This window comes from Lutjanus erythropterus, chromosome 23, assembly GCF_056507025.1.
Source record: "Lutjanus erythropterus isolate fLutEry1 chromosome 23, fLutEry1.hap2, whole genome shotgun sequence".
NCBI lineage: Eukaryota > Metazoa > Chordata > Actinopteri > Lutjaniformes > Lutjanidae > Lutjanus > Lutjanus erythropterus.
The window spans coordinates 5,886,704-5,909,639 of NC_139339.1; the positions used below are offsets into that span (position 1 = coordinate 5,886,704).

At 42.0% G+C, this 22,936-nt stretch overlaps 1 protein-coding gene across 1 annotated transcript in view; it reads left to right on the forward strand.

Annotated features, from left to right (window-relative positions):
* Positions 1–22,936, forward strand: part of LOC146305548 (pyruvate carboxylase, mitochondrial-like) — a 399,577-nt gene that overhangs the window by 112,633 nt on the left and 264,008 nt on the right. The window contains exon 11 of the mRNA XM_084711698.1: positions 2,235–2,397. Coding sequence (XP_084567824.1) covers positions 2,235–2,397 — 163 coding nt within the window. The remainder of the gene's footprint in view (positions 1–2,234; positions 2,398–22,936) is intronic.

The following is a 22,936-nucleotide window of genomic DNA, read 5'->3' on the forward strand; positions in this document are numbered from 1 at the left end:
TGTATTTTATTTTATTAATTATAAATTGTAATAATACTCAACAAATAAACATACATTTTCCTGAAATGTCTGTGAATATTCTCATTCATCCAGGTCATGGTATTCATATCAAGGTTTGTATAGTAGGCAACTGGACTTGATAGAGTTTGGACAGTAGTTCAGCTTGCACTCAGGTTACATGGTGTAATAAATATTTAACTATGAGTAACACATGTCAAATGAAGCACGTCGGTTTTGGCCTTTAGAGAAAATTTGCTGAAATCGGACACCAGGTCACTTTATTCTAAGTTTTTGCTCGAGTACGCTTCACACAGAGCAGAAGAGGGAAAACATTTTTATTCATATGCGGTGTCAACCAGAGGAGCTGACAATGTGCTGGGCTCCACAAAGAGTAGTAACTAATCCGAGTCTGCTAACAGACTGGTATCCTAATTAAACAACAAAGTACTGGGAAACTGAGGATCATTTCCATAACTTCTGTCGGTGGCCTCGCTCATAAAGTGACTCATTTTATCTCATCCTTTTTATTTAAGGATGCAAGCGGAGCTGTCTAATTTCAAAAATACCAACATATTCATGAAACTGTAACAAAAAAAACGTGATGTTAGCGCCTGTCCAAGTTATCAAGAGTGGATCTGCTTTTCCCACCAACACATTTCACACCAGGCTGATGCATAATTGTCCTTCTGTTTGGCCAGAATGTGGATACCGGCTAATTGAGACATTAAGGAGACGGAAGCCAAAACGGCGTCCAAAATCCAGGCTTGTTTGCTAATGTGCGCGCCTTCTGTCTCTCATTCACCCTTCAAGGCGGAGAAGCTTCCCAGTTGTCTGAGTGCGTTTATGTTTGGCAGCGGGGACGCAGCCGTTTACCAATCATGTAACCCCCCCACCTTCCACCCTCTGCATCCGTCCGCTGCTGCATTTTAAGTGTTTTCACAAAAATAACAAAGACAAAATACCTTTTTTTTTTTATACATTTCGGCTATGCGTTAGACCGTGCGAGGTCATGAAGCTTCACCCAGCAGGTCTCATTTGAGCTTTACATTTAAATAAATGCATACAGATGAGCCAAAACTGATGTAAAGGCTTACAACTCATGAAAATGGTGGAAAATAACTTCCTTCTGTCCCTCTCGCATTTGAATTATTTTGTATAATGGTAATTACTGAATAAAAATTTGCATAATGCGCTCCCAAAATGCATTTTTAGATATGTGAATAAAACATACTGTAAATGTAAACAGTAGAGGTGATGTAACGGAACAAATAGGAAAGCAGTACACCTGTGTATTCATGTAAAACGTCATTTTAAATTGACTTCATTTAATTCTTATCTTCTTGGATTTTAAATAAGTTGAACAAAACCTACATCAGTTTGCTTAGATGTAAGTTTTGTGCCCAAACAATGATTTTTCTAGGTTTTGCAGATATCAGTGTAAAGTTTTACCACTTAATTACTGTATTATGACCTTTATCAATGTACCACATGAGCAGGTTTTCTTGTTTCAGCTGCCTTGAATTATTTGCTCAGTCATATTTGCATTGTACTCACTTGCTGAGAAGCAGTTTTTCATCAGTCACAAACCTGCTCGAGGCTTCGTTACTTTGCAGCGCAACGTCTCGTGTGTACATTTGTTTGTGCGAGCAGAGACTTTTAACAGAGACCGTTTCATTGAATGAAGCCTGCGACTCGGCGCTCCTGCACATCTGGTTGATTGGAAATGCTTCGTAGCGCACCTAACCACTTGTATTAATCCCTAATCAAACAAAAAGTTATTTTGCTAATTTAGTAGTTGTTTTCAAATGTAAAATTTGATTTGATTTTTTTTTTTTTTGTTTCCTGATTGCTTCCCCGGAGCCATTGTTAAGCAACATCAAATTAGAACAAAAGTTTTTATTGTTTTAATCTACTTTTGTTTCTGCTATTAAGAGGTATCCACGTGGGATTGTTTTCTTGTCACGCATCACAGATTCATTTGTTCAAATGAGAAGTGCTGGAAGAATCCTCACATCCGCTGCACACCCACACCCCTCTCCCTGCTCTGGGCTGAGGCCAAGAATAGCTGAGGATGTTTATATAGAATAAATGGCCTTACTGGTCTTTTAAACCTTGGAGTAAGCTGAAAAAATGTTCTCTACAGTGACATCAAGGGGGAAATTAAGGGCTATTCACACCATGTTCAGGGCTTCAGTCAATTTATTCACCTCATCGCCTCTCTCTCACTTCAACAGCGTGGACCTGGTGCACGCCCAGCTGCATGTGTGCGAGGGCCGCAGCCTGCCAGAACTGAGCCTCAAGCAGGACAAGATCAGGGTGAACGGTTGCGCCATCCAGTGCAGAGTGACGACCGAAGACCCCGCCAGAGGTTTCCAGCCAGACACCGGAAGGATTGAGGTAGGGGTCCATCTCAAAATGACCTGAAGGCCTTTGTCATGCTGTGGTCGGGGGGAACATCTGTGCTCCTTCCCGACACGCCACTCACAAAGTCTGGAGAAAGTCTGTAAGCTGAGATAGTTTGAAAAAATATTCTTAAAAGTTGTCTTTGATCGATGGAGGGCAGAAAAAGACGACTCGCAGTAATCGAGCTCTGATGCTTTATACAGATGGCTTGTTTTTGTTTCTGTGTCACGCAAAAAAGTTGTCCCTCCTACTTGAGATTAGAAGTCGCTGCTGCATACACAAAAATACAACAGAAAAATAAATGTCCATAGCTGAAGGTGAGAACACTAACGAGAAGTAACATAAACAACACAAAAACAAAAACACCAAAAAGTAGAAGGACTCTCTGTGCTCTGAATACAGTAAAAAGAAAAGATATTTAACCTTCATGCTGAGAAACTTAATTGTTTTTTGTAAATATACACTCATTCTGAATTTGATGCCTGCAACAAGGTTCAAGAGTTTGGACAAAGGAAACAAAAGATTGGGAAAGTTGTAGAAAGCTCAAAAAACACCTGTTTAAAACGTTCCACAGGTAAACAAGGTAATGGGTAACAGGTGATGGTGTCATGATTGGATATGACAGGACCATCCTGGACATGCAAGGACGGGGCACGGTTCACCACTTTGTTGAAAACTGCTCAAGCAAATTGTCCAACCGTTTTTCTCAGCACATAGTTTTAAGAAGTTAGCTGTACCCAGTACATGACTAACTGTCACGTCTGTGAAGGCCCCATTAATGCTGAAAGGTACCAGCAGGCTTTGGAGCGACATGTGCTGCCATCCAGACAAGATCTTTTTTCCCTACTTTATTTCAGTAAGACACCGCAAAGACACATTCTGCATGAGTCAACACAGTGTGGCTTGGTAGTAAGAGAGTTTTGGGACTAGACCTACTGAAAATGTCTGAGGCATTAATATGACAACAGAAACTGCACCTGAAGTCGTATCTCAAGCTAGAATGCAAAAAAAATGTTTGCTTTCACAGCTTCAACAATCAGTTTCCTCAGTTCCCAAATACTTAAGTTTCACAGAGGTAGACATGCTTTGTCCCAAGTTTTTTGGAACATGTTGCAGACATCAAATTCAGAAGTAGCGTATATTCACAAAAAACATTAAATTATTGCATTCTGTCTCTATTTAAGTTTCTCACAGTGTATTTCTTGTAATGGGGTTTGTACATTGCTAATATAATTTAAAAGAATATATTTACGTGCACAAATTCAAAATTGTTCATTTTCTGTGTCAAGAATGCGCATTGAACACATTGTTGGCACGTTACAGACTGAGATACTGTCCGGTTTCAACACTGAGCAGATCCCAGCCGGGCACATAATGCTCTTTGCCTCTAAGATGAATTGTATAACATAATTGTCTCTTCTGCTAATCACACTGAATGTAGGCGGCTTTACTTTAGTCCATATGTCTTATACGCTTGGCTTGCAGAGCAACATGGCATCACATTAAAGTCTTCTTCCTCGCCATATGTCCAATATATGCTCTGTATGTTTTGCTAAATATCAAGCGTAGCCTTTATTTGACATTGTGGATGCAGCGTACCATCAGCTTTCGAGAGCTTTTTCTATATGGTGGTACGATGTCATCAACCATACAAACCAGCACATGGGAGCAATGAGCTGAAAGTTGCAAAGAGCTGCAGAGTGGATTACTGATTCCCTGTGGGATCTGTGGTACAAACATCCCTTTCATGTCCCGATCGGTTTTCTTTTCTTTTTTTTTCTCCAGTGTTTGATATTAAAAAGTATCACTTAATGGAGCTTAATAATAATGAGAGATAACAGAATGTCCTCATCTAGCTCTGTGGCACACAGTCACAGCTGCGGAGATCAACCAGGGTCTGAATTATAGGTCTGTCACATTGATCCACATAGTAGCTTTCAGCGCTGCAATTATAAACGCACGTTGCCATATGAGGTCTGTGAGTGGGATGACATGATTTCCCAGTGTGCATGTGAGTTTCTGCATGACTGAAAGGGCATTCATCGCTGTTTGAGAGGGAGCACGTATGTGCATTTAGTTGTATTTCGTTTTTTGCGTGCATCTTCGCTATTTTTTGTAAATTCTTAGTGTGGCAGTGAGTTTTATATATATACACTGTAATAATACACTATATTGAGTGTGTATGTGCTTTTTTATATGAGAGGACCAGTCATGTTCTTTGACAGCGTTCACACATGAGTAGACGCAAAGGTCACTGTGTGAGTGCTGTGTGTATCCCTCCATATATCCGTACATATCCTGTACATCTAACCTCCATATACTGTGTGCCATTTCTCATCGTGTCTCTACAAATCTCTCTGTCTCGCTGATGAGGTCTGATCCCTGGATGCTTTTTGCTGTCAAGTCCTTTTGCCCTTCACCCCGGACCGTACACCCACCCACTCCTCGTCTCTTGCTTTTATTCTCCCTTTCATCCCGGCATCCTCCCCCTTTTTCTTTAATGTTTTTCTTTTCGCTGATTCTCTATTAGCTTTTATAGGCCTCAACAGTGTCACAAAGAGCTCTACAAATAATTAAATGGTAATGAAAGCCACTTTGAATCAATAAAAATGGCAGATTAGAATTAAAACAAGGTTTAATAAGAACAAAACAGCCATTTATCAGAATAAAAACAAACTGAACCGTGCGTTAAAGATAATGCCGAGAGATAATGGTGATTTTGACCTCAGCAGAACGTGGTGCTTAAAAAGCCTTGGGGGCTCAGTGGCTGTGGCTGGGTTATGTTTGGTCTGTAGCCTAGACTCTGCTAAACGTGGGAGGATTTTGCTTGAGGGGAATAAAAGCAAAATTAATTCTTTAACAGTGCAGAGAAGCTAAAAAACAAGTCATATAATACGTGCTGTGCACTCAGTTTTCTTGAGTGTCCTGTCAAAATCTGCAGTCCACAGCTGAGCAGTGCAAGGGACGCTGATCAATGTTATATTATTGTCCGCATTTCAAATTTATTGCGATTGGGAAGCAATAAATTCCTGGAGAACCTCTGGTCTCTTACAGTTATCCCCTCTCCTTACGTCTCGTCATGGAAGCTGTGAATAAAATACCGCCAGTGCCACCTTGGTGACTTAACACAGCGACGTTTGACTCCTTGGATGTGATTGAATTCGACTTGCATCGCTGGATTTCCAATCAAACAAATCATCTGTCTCTTGGTTGTAAGCGAGGGCAGAGAAATGAATGGTTGTGTTGTGCACACAGATTTATTTCAATTGAATTTGAGTCCATTAATTTATCACCCGGGGTAGTTGTTTTAGTTTATTAACAGTTTATGTGGCTCAGTGAATAGACAATCAACCACATTCAGATGAAGCATTTATCTCACAATTTGTGTATCTCACAATGATGTAAACGAAGGCCACCTCTCAACCTATGAGCTGCAGCGTTCCACAATGGTTGAAGGATGCCATTACGTAGGCTACATTAGACGAACTATACAAGCTTTCCAGACTCGAGATCAGTTTCAGCCTCCTACTACTGTTGCTCATCATCAAGGAAAAAAAAAACTGCTGGTATCAGTATGGTATCAGCAGATATTGAAATTCAGAGACACGATCAGAATATAGGAAAAGTGGATCAGTACATCTCTGGCTATTTAACATTTCCATAATGTGGATTTCTCACTTTCAGGGTGCATTATGTCTCACTGTGAAAATGGCTGCCTGCACTATATAGTGCTTTTCTCAGCAACTTGTCTGAGAGGAGTAGCCATGGAGTAGATTGTGACCTTCCACGTCAAGGACTTTCTGTTGTATTTCCACCCCATATTTTCCCTCTTCAGCTCCCCTTGCATCACTCATTTCTTCCCTCCCACATACCACTTGTCTTAAAATAATGTACATATTTTCCACATCCTTTTACCCCCCCCCCCCCCTTCAAGCTCTGCTTCTTCCCCTCTTCCAGCCATTTTCATCTCCCTTCTTTCTACATATCTGTTCCCCATCTCTCTTCCCCACCTCGCTCTTTTTTCTCTCCCTTCCCACGCCATTTAGCCACGCAGTTGAGCTACGAAATGTGTCAGCACGGCAACGACAGCCTCCCCTCCTCCACCATTACCATGCAATATGAATGAGCCAAACACAATCAACACAGGAAAGCTTGGATGGAGGAATGCCACGTTTGAGGGACAGATGAATAAATTATTACCGAAGGGCTGCGACAAGGTCGGCGACTGAGTGATGCTATGAGAGGTGAAGAGCAGGAGGGTGAGAAAGTCGTCACGCTATGGGCTTTTCGGGCACTTGAAGCACCCAGAAGCAACTTGAATAATTTGCTTCGACGAGTGGAATCACTCCTCTGCCCTTTTTGGAGCTGATACAGATGCCCCACAACAAGACACCCAAATCTTTGAGGAGCAAATAGCCAAACAGCAGAGTTTGAAGGATGCCGCAGTGGCATCAAACTTTGAACTGAAACTCATGCGGTGATAGCGCCGTTGAAAATGCTGTCTGTCACTCGCTCAGTGTGTTCAACTCTGTGAAAGAGCTGCTGTGTGTCAGCAGGAGGGGGTAGAAGTCATGCAGGGTAGTGGAGAGGCTACTTTTTCTATAAAGCACAAAAATCATCTATGCTACACATGCTGTAGCACTACAGTATGGAAGAAGTGAGGAAGAAAGAAGTACAGAAGGAGAGATGGGAAATGGGACTTTAAAGGTATAGTTCTACTAACTGTGTGAGGTACTTATCAATAGTCAGTCTACTACCTACAGTAGATGGAGGTCTGCATCCTCCTAGTTTGGAGAAGCAGCAGCAAAATGTATTTTAGCTACCTAAAAAAGAGGATTTGTTGGTCTGACGCTGCCTCGGAGTCTTTGTTTGTGTTATTGTGTGACACTGGTGTTTAGAAAAGTGAGTTCAGGTTTACTGAAGTCGCACAATAATACAAACAAACTAACCAAACAGTGCAGCAGTCGACCAGCCGCTCTCATGCTCTGCAGGGTAAAATTAGGAGGAGTCTGGTTAAACAAGAGATTTATTTGGCTAATGTAGCAATGACTTCCTGTTGGAGTAGGCTGTTGAACAAGGTAAAGCAGTGACAATATTATAAATACTGCCTTTATTTCAGGGAGGCTTTTTTTTTAGTTGGCTTAACTACGTTTTACTAACATTGCTAACCATGTGTCTATATTTTAGCAGTGAAATTGTCTAGTGGCAGTAAATGTACAGTGAAGGTTACAGTTGTGCACATGTATAAACACTGCCGAAGTGCTGGGTAAAGTGCAGGAGCACACTCTGCCTTTGCTTAGTTTACATGTTATTCAGTGCCTTTTCACTGAGCATCAACCGTGCATTTACATGTATATTGTTCAAAAAAATAGACTTGAAGCCTAGATAAACATTTCTGCTTCTCCAAACTGGGGTCGTGCCAACCAGCATCTATTGTAGGTACATACAGGTCCACTTGAAATAGGGCAGGGAAAAGAACAGATGTGAAATGGAAGAGCTCAAGGCATCGAGACACGGAGTATGAAGTTTTTTGTAATGTTTGTAGAGACAGTAAACTGATGTGGTGTTTATGATCAAAACCGAAGCAAAGATCCAAAACGGGTCAAATCAGTAATGGGTACACCCTCGTTCTGCGTCTCTTTGACTTCATTTTCTGGTCTGGGGAGAAAATGGATAAAGGGGAAAAAAAGGCGTACGAGAGCTCTCTATCTTGTTCCCTCATCTGTTTTTAATGGAGCTTTCAGAGCAGGTGAAGGAGATGGGCGAGGAGAGGGGGAGAGAAAGCAAAGAGGATACAAGAGAGCAACAGAGGTAAATGAGGTAGGATAGATTGTGCGCGCTGAGAGAAGTAGAGCAGTATTAAAAACAACCATTACTCAGCTTTTATTTAAAGGTCTGACCCACAATTGCAGTGTCGCGCCCCCTGCTGTTGCGCTGTGTTTGCACTGTGACTGTCTGGTGCTCTTCATCGCAGTCCAGACGATTTTCTGTTATGGTGACGGCTAAATGCCTCATCAGTCCACACTCCGAGTACACCGTGTTCTAACATTTATGTGGTGAAGAGAAGACAGGAACGAGCACAGAACATGCTGCAGACAGTTGGTTTGAATACTGTCCCTCTTTTGTCATCATTTGAAATAACAGAGGCTACAACACACGTCCAGGTACCGCTGTATCTTTGGTAACTTGTCAGGATCACTGTCGAGTCCAACTACCTTTAACTAATCATTTGTTTTCCTCTGGTTATCACTAATACTACTAATAGCAGTCATGTTGCAGGATGTTTTCCCACTCAGTCTGTCTAAGAGGATGTGTTCCCATGGGAAGTGACCTACTGCATGGTCTCCATCAGCAATCGATTATCTAGAGCTGTTTTTTAATAACTACCCATGATGCTGTGGATCTTAGTGGTCACCTCAATAGTGCGGTTTCAAAGGCAAAGATAACCTGTTGAGCTCAAGCTTTAGAATAAGAGAATATTTTGTAGTATATGGCTGCTGGAGTCATTAAAGCTACTATGAGGAGCTTTCATTTTTCCTGATTTTGTTGGTTTCTACTGCCATTACTACAAAATATAAAAAATATAAAAAGAGAACATTAACTCAAGACAAATCTCTTGCTTCCTTATAATGAACTACTCACTGTAACTTTGCCTAGAAAAATGTAAACAAAGAGAATCCGACCTGCTGGCTATACAGAAATAGCCAATCCTCTTGCTGAAGGTCTTGTTTGCTTATGTAGGTCATATAGTGACATCAGTATTAAACTGGGACTGAACTAAAATTCATAACCAAAAAGAAACTGGTTCAGGAAAAATCATATTTTCAGCTGCAGCTGTCACAAACCTCGCAACTCCACTTTAAGTCTTACATACACAGCTTTGCAGTTTTACTGTGTATCTGACAGTTTTCACTGCAGAAGACTAAATAATTGCCACTCTGATATATTTAGAGTTGTAAAAATCCTTCCCCTCAGTTTTATAAATCATTGCGCAGTGTTTTTGCAACTCATAGGCTGGTAATGGAATTATTACTCAACCGTGCTTCCCAACTTTGTATTTCATATTCCCACCAGTACCCGAACGCAGCCTTACCAACGCAGCCCATTTCACGCCTGTTTCCAGTCTGAACACCTGGTGATCTAGTGCCCCTTGAGGCTGATAGATCCGTGTGCGAGTGAATAATTGATATTTCTGGGTTGTATCAAGCTTTGCATTGAAATTGGGCCGTCGGCCGGCTTGATATTTGTGTATACGCTGCGTTTAACACAATTCTATAAAACAGATCTTTTTAGGATTTTTTAAAATCTTAAAATTTAATTTAAAAAAATAAACGTGAGATTAAATATGTATATGAATTAGACTAAATTATCTATGATCAATGAAAATTTAATTTAGCTTCATGCAATACTGAAAACAAGAAAGGAAGAGTAGTTTTTAATTGGCAGCTCTGAGTGAAGGAGCTTGGCTGCTGCTCTGGGAGCAAAACATGGTCTGAAACATTTGCTCTTGGTTTAATCATATAAGAATATCTCAGCTAATAAGAGTCGGGCATTTTTTTGGTTATACTATCTTTCTTTTCCTTAAAGCAAAGACGTTAACGCCTTACCACGTGGGGAAACATGCAACAGAGCAAGCAAAACAGTGTCTAGGCAAAGAAGAGAATATAGAGAGAGGAGAGGAGAGGAGAGGAAATAATAAGACCAAGGTGCGAGGCGAGGGATGGGGGATGGACGTGGGAGACGAGGATGAGGAGTGATGGATGTCATAGCACATGGGTAGCGGCGGCCCTGTCGACAGAATGACAGCGAGGGATGGACTGCGTGCTTTGGGATCAAGCAAGCAGGGAGGGAAGCAGAGGGGGGAAGAGTATTAAAGCAGCACCTTGACATTTTGTATTTTAATCTTTTTTTTTATTTTTTCCTCCAGCAGGCGCTCTTCACATCCGGTGTATCCGCCAACCTTTTGGCACATAAGCTCTGTGATCAGTGTAGCTCGGTGAGATGTGAAGCTGATTCCGAGAAGCACGAGTCGAAAAAGCCTTTACTCCCATAGTGCGATAAGTGGATGATGAAGACAATTTACTGAGGCCCGAAATCATGTTACTCCTGTAAAGTAAAGAGGGGAGGGAAATATGGCTTTGTCGTACGGTGCAGGGAACAGCAGAGAAGGGGTGGCTGGGCGGTGTCTGATTGATCTTCGCAATGAACGGAAGTAAAGAAGTGAATGTGATGCGTGCAGTGTGTCTGTATCTGATGCATCAACAAGGGAGCAGCGATCACGCTTTTCTTTCCATCTTCCTGCTGACCTCTCCATCAATCTCTTTTCACAGATATCTCCATTTATCTGTGGTGCATCACTCCATCATAGCTGACCATTTCATCCATTCTGCGTCTTTCTCTTTCCCCAACCTTTCAATCCTACCAAACCTGATGCCCTTTGTCCTGATTTCTCATATTTTTTATTACCTTTTTCCCAGATTTTTCTCTCCCTCCCTCTAACTACTCCTTCAAACCATTGATTTTGTCTCTTCTGTCCTCTCATCCCTGAGCCTTATTGTCTTCTTTTATAGCAGAAATTTGGCCCTTTTCCTGTAGATGCCCAGTCAGTGTGTTGGTAAATCTGCTCAACTGAAGCAATAAATTCCTCAGTGCGTGCTATATTGACCAAGAAAGCTGAGTTCTCCTGCTCACAGAGCCTTACTGGCAGTGCCTATATCAAGCTTATTCAGTTACTTTCTTTTGAAGGGCCAAATTTGGGTAAATATAGTGCCAAGGGGGCAGACGTTTCCATTTTCTATGGCTGACCTGTAACGTTCTGTAATCTGTAAAACAATGCTCCTCCTTAAACACAGTGTTGCATTAAATTTATTTATTTAGACTTTTAATATTTTTTGTAAATGATCAAAGGAGCGGATTGAGGTTGTCAAAGGGCCAAACTGGACTGTGTTGCCATAGTTTGTTGGCCAAAACGTAGCATTAGGTGTCATGATACGCTGACAGCAGTTAAAACCATGGACGCTGCGGTTAATCCGCGAGCCATGCAGGACGAAACTGATTAATAGTAGGTGCGTCGGGGGTGCGAAAGAGGGTGTGTCTTCCTAGAGAGAGAGAGATGCTGTGTGCACATTTACGCATGAGACAGCAGCTTAACTTGATTTTTAAAACACTGTTTCCCCTGGAGAGTTTTCTCTTTCATGTCAAGTTTACAACTACAGTTTCTAGATTTTCTGCTTTAAATGTCTCACGATTTTTGCAGCAGTGACATTATCTAATCATGAACACATAATAAAGAAATGCGAGTGCTGGTGAGAAAATAATACATTCCGGTGGGTGGATGATTTATAAAAACTTGCAAACTTGGATGAACTAATTTGTATGCACTAGTTAGTCCACAAAAAAAATACTCATTTTGCACTCCCTCTGGCTGCCCAGAGGTGGAGACTAGAAATCCAAGCTGAAATAGCCTGTGGGTCTTTCGTAACGCCATCTGCATCACTGTGACACGGGGAGAACAACAGTATTTCCAGCAGGAGAACTTTCTTGGTCAACACAGCAGCACTGAGAGGACATCCACAAAAACGAAAAGTGCAGAATTTTACTCTATAATATTCCCACCTTAATTCTTGTCCTCCACCCGCTCCCCCCCGCGTCCCACCCTCTCCATCTCCACAAAAAGACAGCCAGTAAAGAGACCAAATCCTGCTGCTCCTCTCTCCTCCCCGTGTTCCTATTATCCACCTCCTCCTGTTACCCAGCACCTCATTTCACTTCCTCCTTCCCCTCTCTGCCACTTTGCGTTCTCTTTCCTTCCTTCCTGCTGTCATGTGCTATTCACTGGACTCTTTTTTTTTAAAAAGGCATCCCATGTCGCTCCAGAGGAATGGAAACCCTTATTCTGGCAGTATCGGAAGCCTGGAGGGAGCTCCTCCTTCATCCTCTCCTCTCCCTCTTTCATTTCTTATCAGTCTGAATTTGAATATCAGAAAGTGATTTAGCCGCCGTCCCATAAATCAGTTGTCTTCTCCTCTCAATGTGTCGACCGGCGTTACCCACATCTGCCTCTCCATTTCCGCCACCCCACCCCAGCATGCATCTTTCTCTTTGTTTGTTTCTTTTATTGGATCACATTTGCATGCGTCACTCAGTGTATTAATAATATTTTACAATGCTGCTTGTGTGTATGTGTGTGGGTTTGCAAGCTTCTCTCTCTTTCTTCATGCCCTATCCTCCCAAAGAACAATTTTGAGTTTGAAAATAGGTTGAGTCCTAATTAGAGGAAGTGTGTTTGTGTTGCCTCGCACATCATCATCGTAAACGGCTTCATTTGCACACCATAACCATCCGCCCTTATTGACAGTGTCATGATTCCTTGCCATTATCTTTCATTTTCTTCATTGCCATAAACAAAGCAGTCAGTCACCTATGTAATTGGTGGTGAAAGAGCTCAGCTTGTTTTGTGCTTGTTAAGTCTGACTTTCTGTGTGGGAAAAAAAAAAGAAACCTTCAAATTATTTTCTCGACACTTTATTTAGCATTTTTATCCCCACAAAATGTCACAAGCTGTTACTAACATCTAAACTTGAACCTTTGTCGAGTATTTTTGGGTATGATCTTTATTCTTTACTTGACTGTGACGAATAAACAAATAAGTAGCAGAATGTAAGTGTGGGCTGGTGTGAGTTTCCACATTTATATCAGTTAAAAGGCATGTGGTCATGAAAAGATGGCAACTTACTACTGATACTTTTTCTATAAACAAAGCCAAGTTTGACATGAATAAAACTCAACCTAAGCTTTCTGCTTACAGAACTTTAACTCAGGAGACTGAAGTCTGTGTGCTGTGTGAGACCAAAAGTCAACATTATTTAACCTTTTAAGTAACATAACTTTATTTGCTGTACTTCTTTAAACCAAAACCACGATCTTAAACATAACCAAGTGGTTTTATTACCTAATCTACCAAAATTGTGGGCATTTGACAGCATTAACCATGAGTTAAAAAGGGTTTCTGACAGCATCTCATACAGACGCTAATGAGTGCCGTGTGCATCAGTATGAGACGCCGAGCGCAGTGACAAAGCAGTGTCAGGAACTGATGACTTGTGATGAATAGGGATTGGATGCAAACTGACCAACTGTCCGTCCAAGCGGACTCTGATGTTGTTAATTTCTGGATGGAAAGCAAAGCAGACCAACAATGAACTTGAGACTTAAAGAACTCTAAAATCAGGAGAGTGAGGATGTTCACTTATGAATTGTAAAAAGTAAAGTAGGAGCTAAAACACAGTCATGTTGGAAGGAAGAAAAAGTTCTTCTGACACCAGTCCAGATCTTCCTACAGGTCTGTCTATGTAAGACTTGTCTTGTGATTTCAGGCAGATTTCACTGCCTACTGATGGTCTGAGGGTTTCTGAATGCAAGGTAGTCGCTCGAATGGAGGTGAAATTGGCCGCTAACGAACGTACACCCCTCACATTTTTTTCAAGGACACACTTTATGGGAAATGATGCCCATTCTATTCAGTAGTAAACACACAATGTCACCGTCGCTGTATAAAAGGCTGCCCGCAAGACTTTGGTTGGGTTTTTGAGCTTTTAATTGTCTCTACCCAGTTTTAGTAATGAAAGCTGGGAGACTGTCCTCAATCTCTTTTAAGCAAAACTTCAGGGTCCCATTCAGGGTCGCAGAGAGCCAGTGTGAAAACACAATGCACCAGAACTTAATGGCCTTTTTTTTTTTTTTTTGAACCAAATGAGCTGAACTACAGGCGTGAAAACACACTAAAACCTGCGAGGACTGACAAATGCACAAAAAGGAGAAAAACTGAGATCACGAGGGACAGGTGCGCGCTGTTCACATGCTGCCTTGTTAACTCCAGTAACATCCAGGACCTCTGACCAGGTGCTAGAACATCAGGAACACACACCTGCAGGAGGGCAAACCACCGGCGCCGCAGGTACACACACACGCACGCAGCCGTACAGGGTGTAATTTCCAAAGAAACCACCTCTGACCTTGAGAAGGTCATGCGTAGAGAGCCTCCGACGTGAGCTGACTAAGTCGCGCAGTGTGTGTGTATGTGTGTCTCTCTGTAAAGTGTGTGTATGACAGAGAACTTGTGTCCTTTTTCTTACCTTCCTGGTGTTTTTTTCCCCCACATAATCTCTGGTCAGATCTCATCTCTTTTTGAGTACGATACAATGCCCCCCCTCGTCCTCCTCCTCCTCCGTGCTCCATGTCTGCCACTCATCGCCATGGTAATTCTGGGCCCAAATTAGCCCAGTATTTTATGGAGTGACATTTCTCCCTTTCCCTCCATTAGTGCACCCTCCACTCAATTCTCAGCTCAGGCATTAGGTGGTATTGTCCAATTACTGTCTCACTTTCTTTTCCCCTTCTCTGCCTCTCTGATGCCTCCCCTCCTCTCCTCTTCTCTCTGCCCGTCATCCTATCATTTTGTAATTTCATTTTTCAAAATAGCCAGACAAAAATCCTTACTAATGATATACAACCTGCACAGAAATCATTACTAATCATATGAGGCCAGAAACATTTTAATCGCAAATATTCAACAATTGACAATGCTGAGAATAGTTTGGTGTTTGAAGTTTCTTTTTCCTCTGATTGCTTTGTCTTTTTTCGTAACAGTGTGACTTGTTTTCCATCCTGTTCAGCTCATCCATGAGAGCCTAAAGTGCTGCACACTAAAATCTATTGTCATTCAAAGTCCAAAGCTTATTGAAAATCGGGGAAACATGCATGAGTGCACTCTCTGAAATGCTCTGTCACACTCTCAATTTTCAGTTTAACTGCTCCTGTTCCACGTGTCGTAAAGGAAATCCCAACCATTACGGGCGATCGATGACATAGATTTCTCAGGATCATTGCTGTTACTCGGTCTGCATTCACTTACGAAAGTATAGAACTCCTCCCATTGATGAGAATAATGATTTTTCTGTTCAATTTTTGGGAAAAAAGTTAAATAATTCTTGTTGGGAATCCGGTCTGTTGTAGCTGGATTAGTAAATGGATGGGGGAATAAGAAGAGAGCAAATTAACTACCTGTATGTGCAGAATATCAGCAGGAGAGCTGCAGGCTGCTGCACCGGCTATGAAAGTTTAAACCTATTTTAGTTTGATAGCCACATTATAACTTTGTGACAACAAGTTTGTACAATGTGGATATAAGTTAAAATCTACACCTTCCCAGAGCAGCTTATTATCTGGTGACATTATGGTGCTGTTAGAAAAACAGCAGGGCCTGATAATATAAGAAACTGAGGTCATTTTTCTTGGAAATTTGCACAGTGCAGCTATATTGTGCTGAACAATTGCTGTTAGTAGATGAGAGCGAGTCTGATTTTGTGCTGCTGTCGCTTGGGATGTGAACTGCTGCTTGCACCACTCAGTTTCCTGTAAAAGAAACTTCTAATTTCTAAGTTTTCCAAACATTTGCTGCTGTTATTTTTGACTGTACTTATGCATGATACAGCCCCTCCCCTTCGTTTTATGTCCATCATTAGATAGTAATACCTTTCTCTCCATACTGTATTCTTGTTATTCTACACAAGGAGAAATGTCTGTGACAGTGGTTTGACTGTAGTCGACTGGGTTAAGTTGTTAAAGCGGTGTGCAATTTTAAAAAGTGCAGCATTTAGTTAGTTGTATCGCTTGTATATAGCTGGTAAGAAAGAGAGTAAAATTACAAATAAAAATGACATTATTGAACATGACAAAATAAGGAACAGACCAACTTAAAATTAACCAAAACAAAAACAATGAAGACGCCTATAGAGATGGTTTTTCAAAAGTTGCTTAAACAGTCAAAAGATTCAGCAAATCTGATTCAATGGAAAAGACGGTTCCAACAAATTGGGGCTAAAATAGCAAATGCGATGTGGTTGAGGGATGTTTTTTCTATATTTTACAGGCTAGGTCGGGTGAATAAGCTAGCACCTGCATTTTTAACCAACTGTAGAGACACATGTTGAGGGAATTAGAATAATTTAGTTTGTAGAGAATGTCAGTGTTCAAGACCTGTAAGATGACAAGATACTTCTTAGCTGAAGAAAACGGGACTGAATGACTTGTTAAAAGATGTTAAAAGTCACATACAGATCAAAGATGATCCTGAAATAATTAGCGGGGAATTCGGTATCTGAGCAAAATGGGCCGTGATCAGCTGCAGCGGTTAAGCTGTCTGGTCCAATCAAAAGAATTTCTGATCTGTCAGGGTTTAGTTGGAGGAAATAAGTCCAGTCTTTGGTGGCAGCTGAGCGATCATGGAGGAAGGACAGTTGATTCAGGTTATTTGGTTTGACAGAGAGAAAGATCGGAACATCGTCTGCACAACAGAAACATCATGCAATAGGTTGAAATGCAAAAGATATAGGCAGCTACATACTGTATTGTGTATTTCTGCAAGAGTGGTTTCTTCTCTGCATAGAAGAAACAGCTTCAAGGTCATTGATATAGTCATTTTTCTTTCCATTTCCATATGTCCACTTCCATTTCTCAGGGCAGACACACATTTAAGCCAGTTGCTTAGAAAGAAAACGCAGCATTTACAACCTAATATGCATCTAAAATATCTGCATCAAAGAAAAAGCACCCCCTCCTCTCTTGACCTCTTTTTTTTTTTTTTTTTGGCTTACACTCCTCGTCGAGTAATCCCACACTGATCGCGCTGTCCAAAGAAAAGATGCTGCGGTAAGTGATGGCAGCTGGAACATTTTTACTTGGACTGTGGCAGTAAATTCACAACGGGCCACGACATGCCCTGGTCTCAGCCATAAAAAAAATCAAAAAAAGCAGTGACATGTTGTTTTTTGTATACATCTCCCCAGGATCACCGACTGCATCTCTGCTCATATTTTATCTCGGCGTAACTCTGTGTACAGTAATGGGCGTCCTCTCCTCCCCCGCCCCTCTATCTTTTTCGTCCTATTATCCCTCTCGCCGATTCCCATCTGCCCTCCTCGCTCCCCGCTGTCACCATCGATCTCCTCCTGTTTTTTTGCGTCTGTGTTTATGCATGCGGCCTGTGCGCTGTATGTACAGGTGTGCGCATGCCTACAGGTGTGTTTGTGTGTCTATAATTGAAAGCCCCTGCTGTCGACAAGCCTCCTCCCAGCCTCATATTCCTGTCGTTTATGTTGTTGTTTTTCCACCCCGATCTGCTCTCTCCTCCCTAACTCTTCTCATTCATCATTCCTCCTGTTTTCACTTTCCGTCGGTTCTGTCGCTATCTCCGTCCCATCGCCCCTCTCTTCCATTTCATGCTGGTTTTCCTTTCTAGTTATTATTCACTCTTTTCTCCCTCCATCATTTCTCGTCTCTCCCTCTCGTGTACCTTTCCGTCTCTCCCTCCGCTCTGTCAGTTGATTTGTTTTTGCAGCTTCATATTTCTTTCCATGTTTTCTCTCACCCTATTTTCACGTTGCATCTCCTGTCTATTTTTGCCCTTTTCTCTTTCCTCCCTGACGTCTGTGCCTCTCTTGTTCTTTGTCCTCTTTTGCTCCTCGCCTCTATCTGATGTCGCTGATTTGTTTTTGCAGGTTTCCCTTCACTTTCTGTTCTTTTTTTCATCTAATTTTTACGCCCTTGTTTTGTCGTTTTCTTTCTCGATCTCCCCCCTCCCCTTTCCATTTATTTGTACATCTCCTATTGTCTCCCACCTCTTACATTCTTTCTCTCTCTCTCTCTCTCTCTCTCTCTCTCTCATCCTCCCTCCTTCCGTTGCTCTCTATGGAAATCTTCTCTGCATTTGTCGCTTCTGAGTCCCCCCCCATTTCTCCATCGCGCTTGCCCCTCCCCAACTCGTTTATTTCTAAATCGGATTCCTCCCTTCCCTTCCTCCGTCTCTTTATATACACCTGGTCCCCCGTTTCCTCTTTTCACAATATACCTCCCTCTTTCTTCTGCTAACGCTGCCCTATTTGTCATTCTCTTTCTCTCTCTGCTTTTTATACCTGGATGCCATTTCCTCCTTTCTCTTGTCTCCCCCGTCTTCAGGGTCCTTGTCTGTGTTTTCCAAGGTGTCTCACAGACACACTCACGCTCTTTATTCTGTAATTATATATTTTCTTCTGTCTCTCACTGGTTGTTTACCAATCTTTCTTTTTCCCTCTGCGTGTGGTAGAGGAATACATGCTGGCATGTGTTCATTTTACAGTACTGTATACTTAGATTAGTAAGTTCCCATGTCTTGACTGAGTGTGTCAGTTTTAATCAGGCCTCTTGTACAGTGGAGCTGGTCTCTCTGCGACTCAGCATGTTTTGTTTTTTTTATTGTTCTTTTGTGCACAGTACGCAGAATGACTGTGCTTAATTTGGAGGAACAATTCTCATTGTGTGTGTGTGTGTGTGTGTGTGTGTGTGTGTGTGTGTGTGTGTGTGTGTGTGTGCACCCTGTTATTAGTGTGTTTTATGCAGCAGGAGTGATATGAAGCAGCTGGTAGGACGATGGTGAGAGTAAGTGTCCCTGAATTTTCCAAGAGAGCACATATAGTGTGTTTTTTTAAAAAGTGAACATGCAATCATGTCAGAATGCTTTTCTCTGAAAGTGTCTTCTTTATTCCACGAAGAAAAAAAAAAATATCCAGGGCCCCAAAATTGCAGATATCTGAACATCTAAGCTGTATTTTAAAAAGAATATTTTAAAGACCGTTTGAAAGTCAAAAAAGCTGAGATCATTGCAGAGCGACTTCAGAGGGACGGGAACGGGGGACCTAATTGTGTAGATAAAATAAAAAGCACGCTTTAACCAGAAGAGTGCACTCGGTAGAGCCCAGCTCTCTACCAGACGAGAATATTTGGATGCAACCCCTTTGTAATCACCAACATTTTGATTTAACTTTAATTTAATTACATTATTTTTGTCATTAACTATAACTGATTAAAATTATATTTATTTTGAGCAGTCAGCAGTCGGTGTTGTTTATGCACAGGGTTCTTCTTCTTCTAGATTTTTCAAGGTTTTTTTTTTAAAGATTGTAAATCAATGCAACTATGAGAGGTCCCTCAGCATACAGTCACTTTAGGCTGATGGGTCCAGTAGTGTGCGAGAGCAGCAGGATCAAGTAGTCACACACACCCAACCATGTGGGCTCAATAATAAAACTATAATAACAAAACGGAGGAAGGACGGAGCTGGACCGAATTAGTGTTTGAATTTTGATTGTCAGCTTTTTGGTGTGTTTAAGTCGGCACTCCTACGTGATATTCTGTTTAAAAGACTGATAGTATGTGATGAAGAGATAAGACTCAAGTGAGAGAAACTTGGACAAGGAAACAATATAATCTAAAGGAGCATGAGATGAGAAATGACAGCTTCACTTGTTTAAAATGTACCACAGTAATTATAAGCAAGTGCATAAGCATGGCAACAATCACTAGGTTTCTCTTAAGTCTTCATAACTGACATCTAACGCAACTTGATATGCTTGCAGAGTCGTGAAATAACACAATCGTAAATACCACTGGAGCACGATTTTATGATCCAGTGTGTAAGATTTACACCGGATGCCACTAAATCTTGCACACTTGTCGTTTAAATATGCTTAATAAAGAGTGAACAAGCTGGTAAACAAAATTACATTTTAGAATGATTTTAAACACAAAGTAAAGGCTGCAGACAGTACAGCCCTGCCTGTCAAATGTGGCACAGTGGTACTTTGTACCAGTAAACCAACCAAGTTGGCTCGTTTAAAGCGCTTTCTCTGGAGGCCGATTATTAGAAAATGTGACCCTCAGTTGCCAAGGCATCGTAGAGAAAAGCCAGCCTGATCACAACATGAATCTGACCTCATTTTCTTAGGCAAAGTCACAACTTTTAATTGGTATTAGTGACAGCGGCTGCGTGTTTCCTCCGAGAACGTGGTGACTCAGCTGGACTGGCAGACAAGTGACACTCCGCATGTTAATGGATAGAACAGGACGACTGAAGAAGGCCTCCTGGATTATTTTGTCGGCTGTAACCGTTGTAAAAAGTCCCCCATGTCCTCTGGCGGCCCTGCATTAGTATGACAGGAGCCACAGCAGGCCTTTGCTTCTGAAACGTTGAAACGAGCAGGCATATTAAAATGCAGAGATGGTGTCAGCGCACATCAGTCGGTGGTCTTTCTGATCACCGAAAAGCAGAATTACAGTGAATTAATTGAGCATGAGGCCTCATGTTGGGACAGTTAGACAGAGATGTGGCTCTGATTGGCCACTGATTCCCCAAAACACACAACTTTCTCAATATTTATCTTAATTATGGGGATAGAATATATTATTAATGAATAGACGTGTGCATAGAGTATAGATACAGTGTATATACTGCTAATGAGCCTTGTTCAGTGTTTGGTCCCACAGACACCAGAGCAGTTAGTTCGACTATATGCAAATCTGCAACTGTGGAAGCCACTGTTCTCTCAGGATTGTTCTTTTTCAGCTGGAGTGTAAGTGGCTCAGTTTGGAAAGTTTTTTTTTCTTTTGTTTTCAAATAACTCAGTTTTCACCAAGACTCTGCGTCACAGCTACACAAAGTCTGGACTAAGATCCACATTTAGACTGAATGGTGGGTCAATCTGGACCACGTCATACCTACTGTTATGGTGCGTAACATTTCTGCTTTGAAATGCTGCTTAGTTTTGCTACTTCAGTATGTCACATATTTACTGTAGTGACATTACTGCCCTCGTGGAAACAAAACTAAGAGCAGTCTCTTTCTGAAAGAAAACACTCGTATGTAAATAGCATGCAGAATAAAGAAATCACCTGGAATGCTTCCGCTACTCAACCTCATTTAAAAGGTAATACAGCCTACAGAGATGGGAAGCATCTGCATCACTACCGCCAAGGACTTACTTAGAATAGAAACTGTAATATAGTTACTGTTTTGAAAATTCCCTTGCACAACTCGTGTCAGCCCTGGTTATGTCCTGGCCTTTCACATGATGTTCTTTAATTTCTTGTTGGATGTAGACTTGAATTTTTAGGTGAGTTGATAAAATGAAAATTTTGTTATCACCAATCGTCCCAGACCTCTGACCTTGAACAAAAACCCGGTGCGGGCCTTTGAGCGATGACTTTGAGATCCCTCGCTCTACGTCATCCTCCGACGTGCTGACCAACCCTTCAACTTTCCATTCCCTCCGTCTCTCCTCTTCGTCTCTGTCTGTCTCTCTCTGCATAATCTGTCCTGCAGGCTGTTCGTGTCCATCCCTCGTTTTCATGCCTCACACACGTTTTCTGCTCCTCCTCCCTGCATCTTCATCACCCACTCTTCTTCTATTTTGCAGCCTTCTTCCATCTTTTTTTTTTTTTTTTACTCCTCACCCCCACCTCCCCCACATTTCCTCAACTCTTTCCCTGCTCATCTTTATTCCAGCTCTCATCTAGTTAATTTTACACTTTTTTGGCATCTCCTTTCATCTTGTCTCTCCCTCTCGTTTTCTTTCTCTCCCTCTTGACATGCAGAATATGTCTAAGAGGTTTCAATGCATGTGTCTGGCTGTAATGGAGGTTTGTGTGTTTGTGTATAAAGCTGTGTTTACACTTTTTCTCCTCCTAGTGTGTGTTCACTGGAGTGTATCTATGTTTTCTTGAACTGTGTGAGCGTTTACGGGTTTAGTGATGCATCTGCATCTCCATACGCGTTCGTCTCCTTGTTTCTGCATCTGTATGTATGTCAGTATCTGCGAGGGTGTGTGTGTGAGCGTGCGTGTGTGTGAGGGTGGTTTTATCAGCTCTTGCAGATGGCCCCAGCCTCTCATCCATCGTTCCAGTGAAATGAAGAGCCCTCTGAAGAGTGAAGGCAGAGAAGAAAGGAATGGACAGACCGACATGGAGAGAGGGGGAGAGAGAGAGAGTGAGGGGGCGATGACGCATAGACGAAGTGAGGCTTGGGAGGGGGAGAAAGAGATGGGGAGAAACAGCGAGAGGTGGAGAGAGAAGAGGGCCATCAAAAGATAGAGATGGAGAGGACTGACGGAGGGAGGGAGAGACCACCAGAAGGGTCTGTTTACACCAAACACTGTGGGGTGTGTGGAGTGTTTATCAAAGAGTGTGTGTCAGTGTGTAACTTGAGCGCTTCAGACCTATCGGCATACACATGAAAATTTGTATTATTGCACCAATAAACATATCAGAGTTGTCAGCTTTAAGTGACACTGGCTGCGAGTACGTGCACGCGCGTGTTTCCCAGCGAGTGGGCATTTGCAAGCGGATCTTTCTTTGCCGATGTACGGCCCGCTGTAAAGGTTTGGTCACATAGCTAGAGGTGTGCGTGCGCATTTGTGTGTGACAGTTGGCTTGCATTAAAAAGAGGCTCTTCAATTCGCCGTGGGATACGGAGTGTTTACGATGCAGCACCCGCAGGAGAGAAAACAAACAGAAAAGAAACGGAGAGCGAGGGATAAACAGGGCAACAAAAAAAAAAAAAAGGGAGGGGAGTGTGTGCTATGTTGAGAAGCAGCACGAGTGAGCAGCTGGAAAGGTGAACGAGGGACAGAGTGTGACTCTGAAAACCGACTTTAAACTGCCGGGA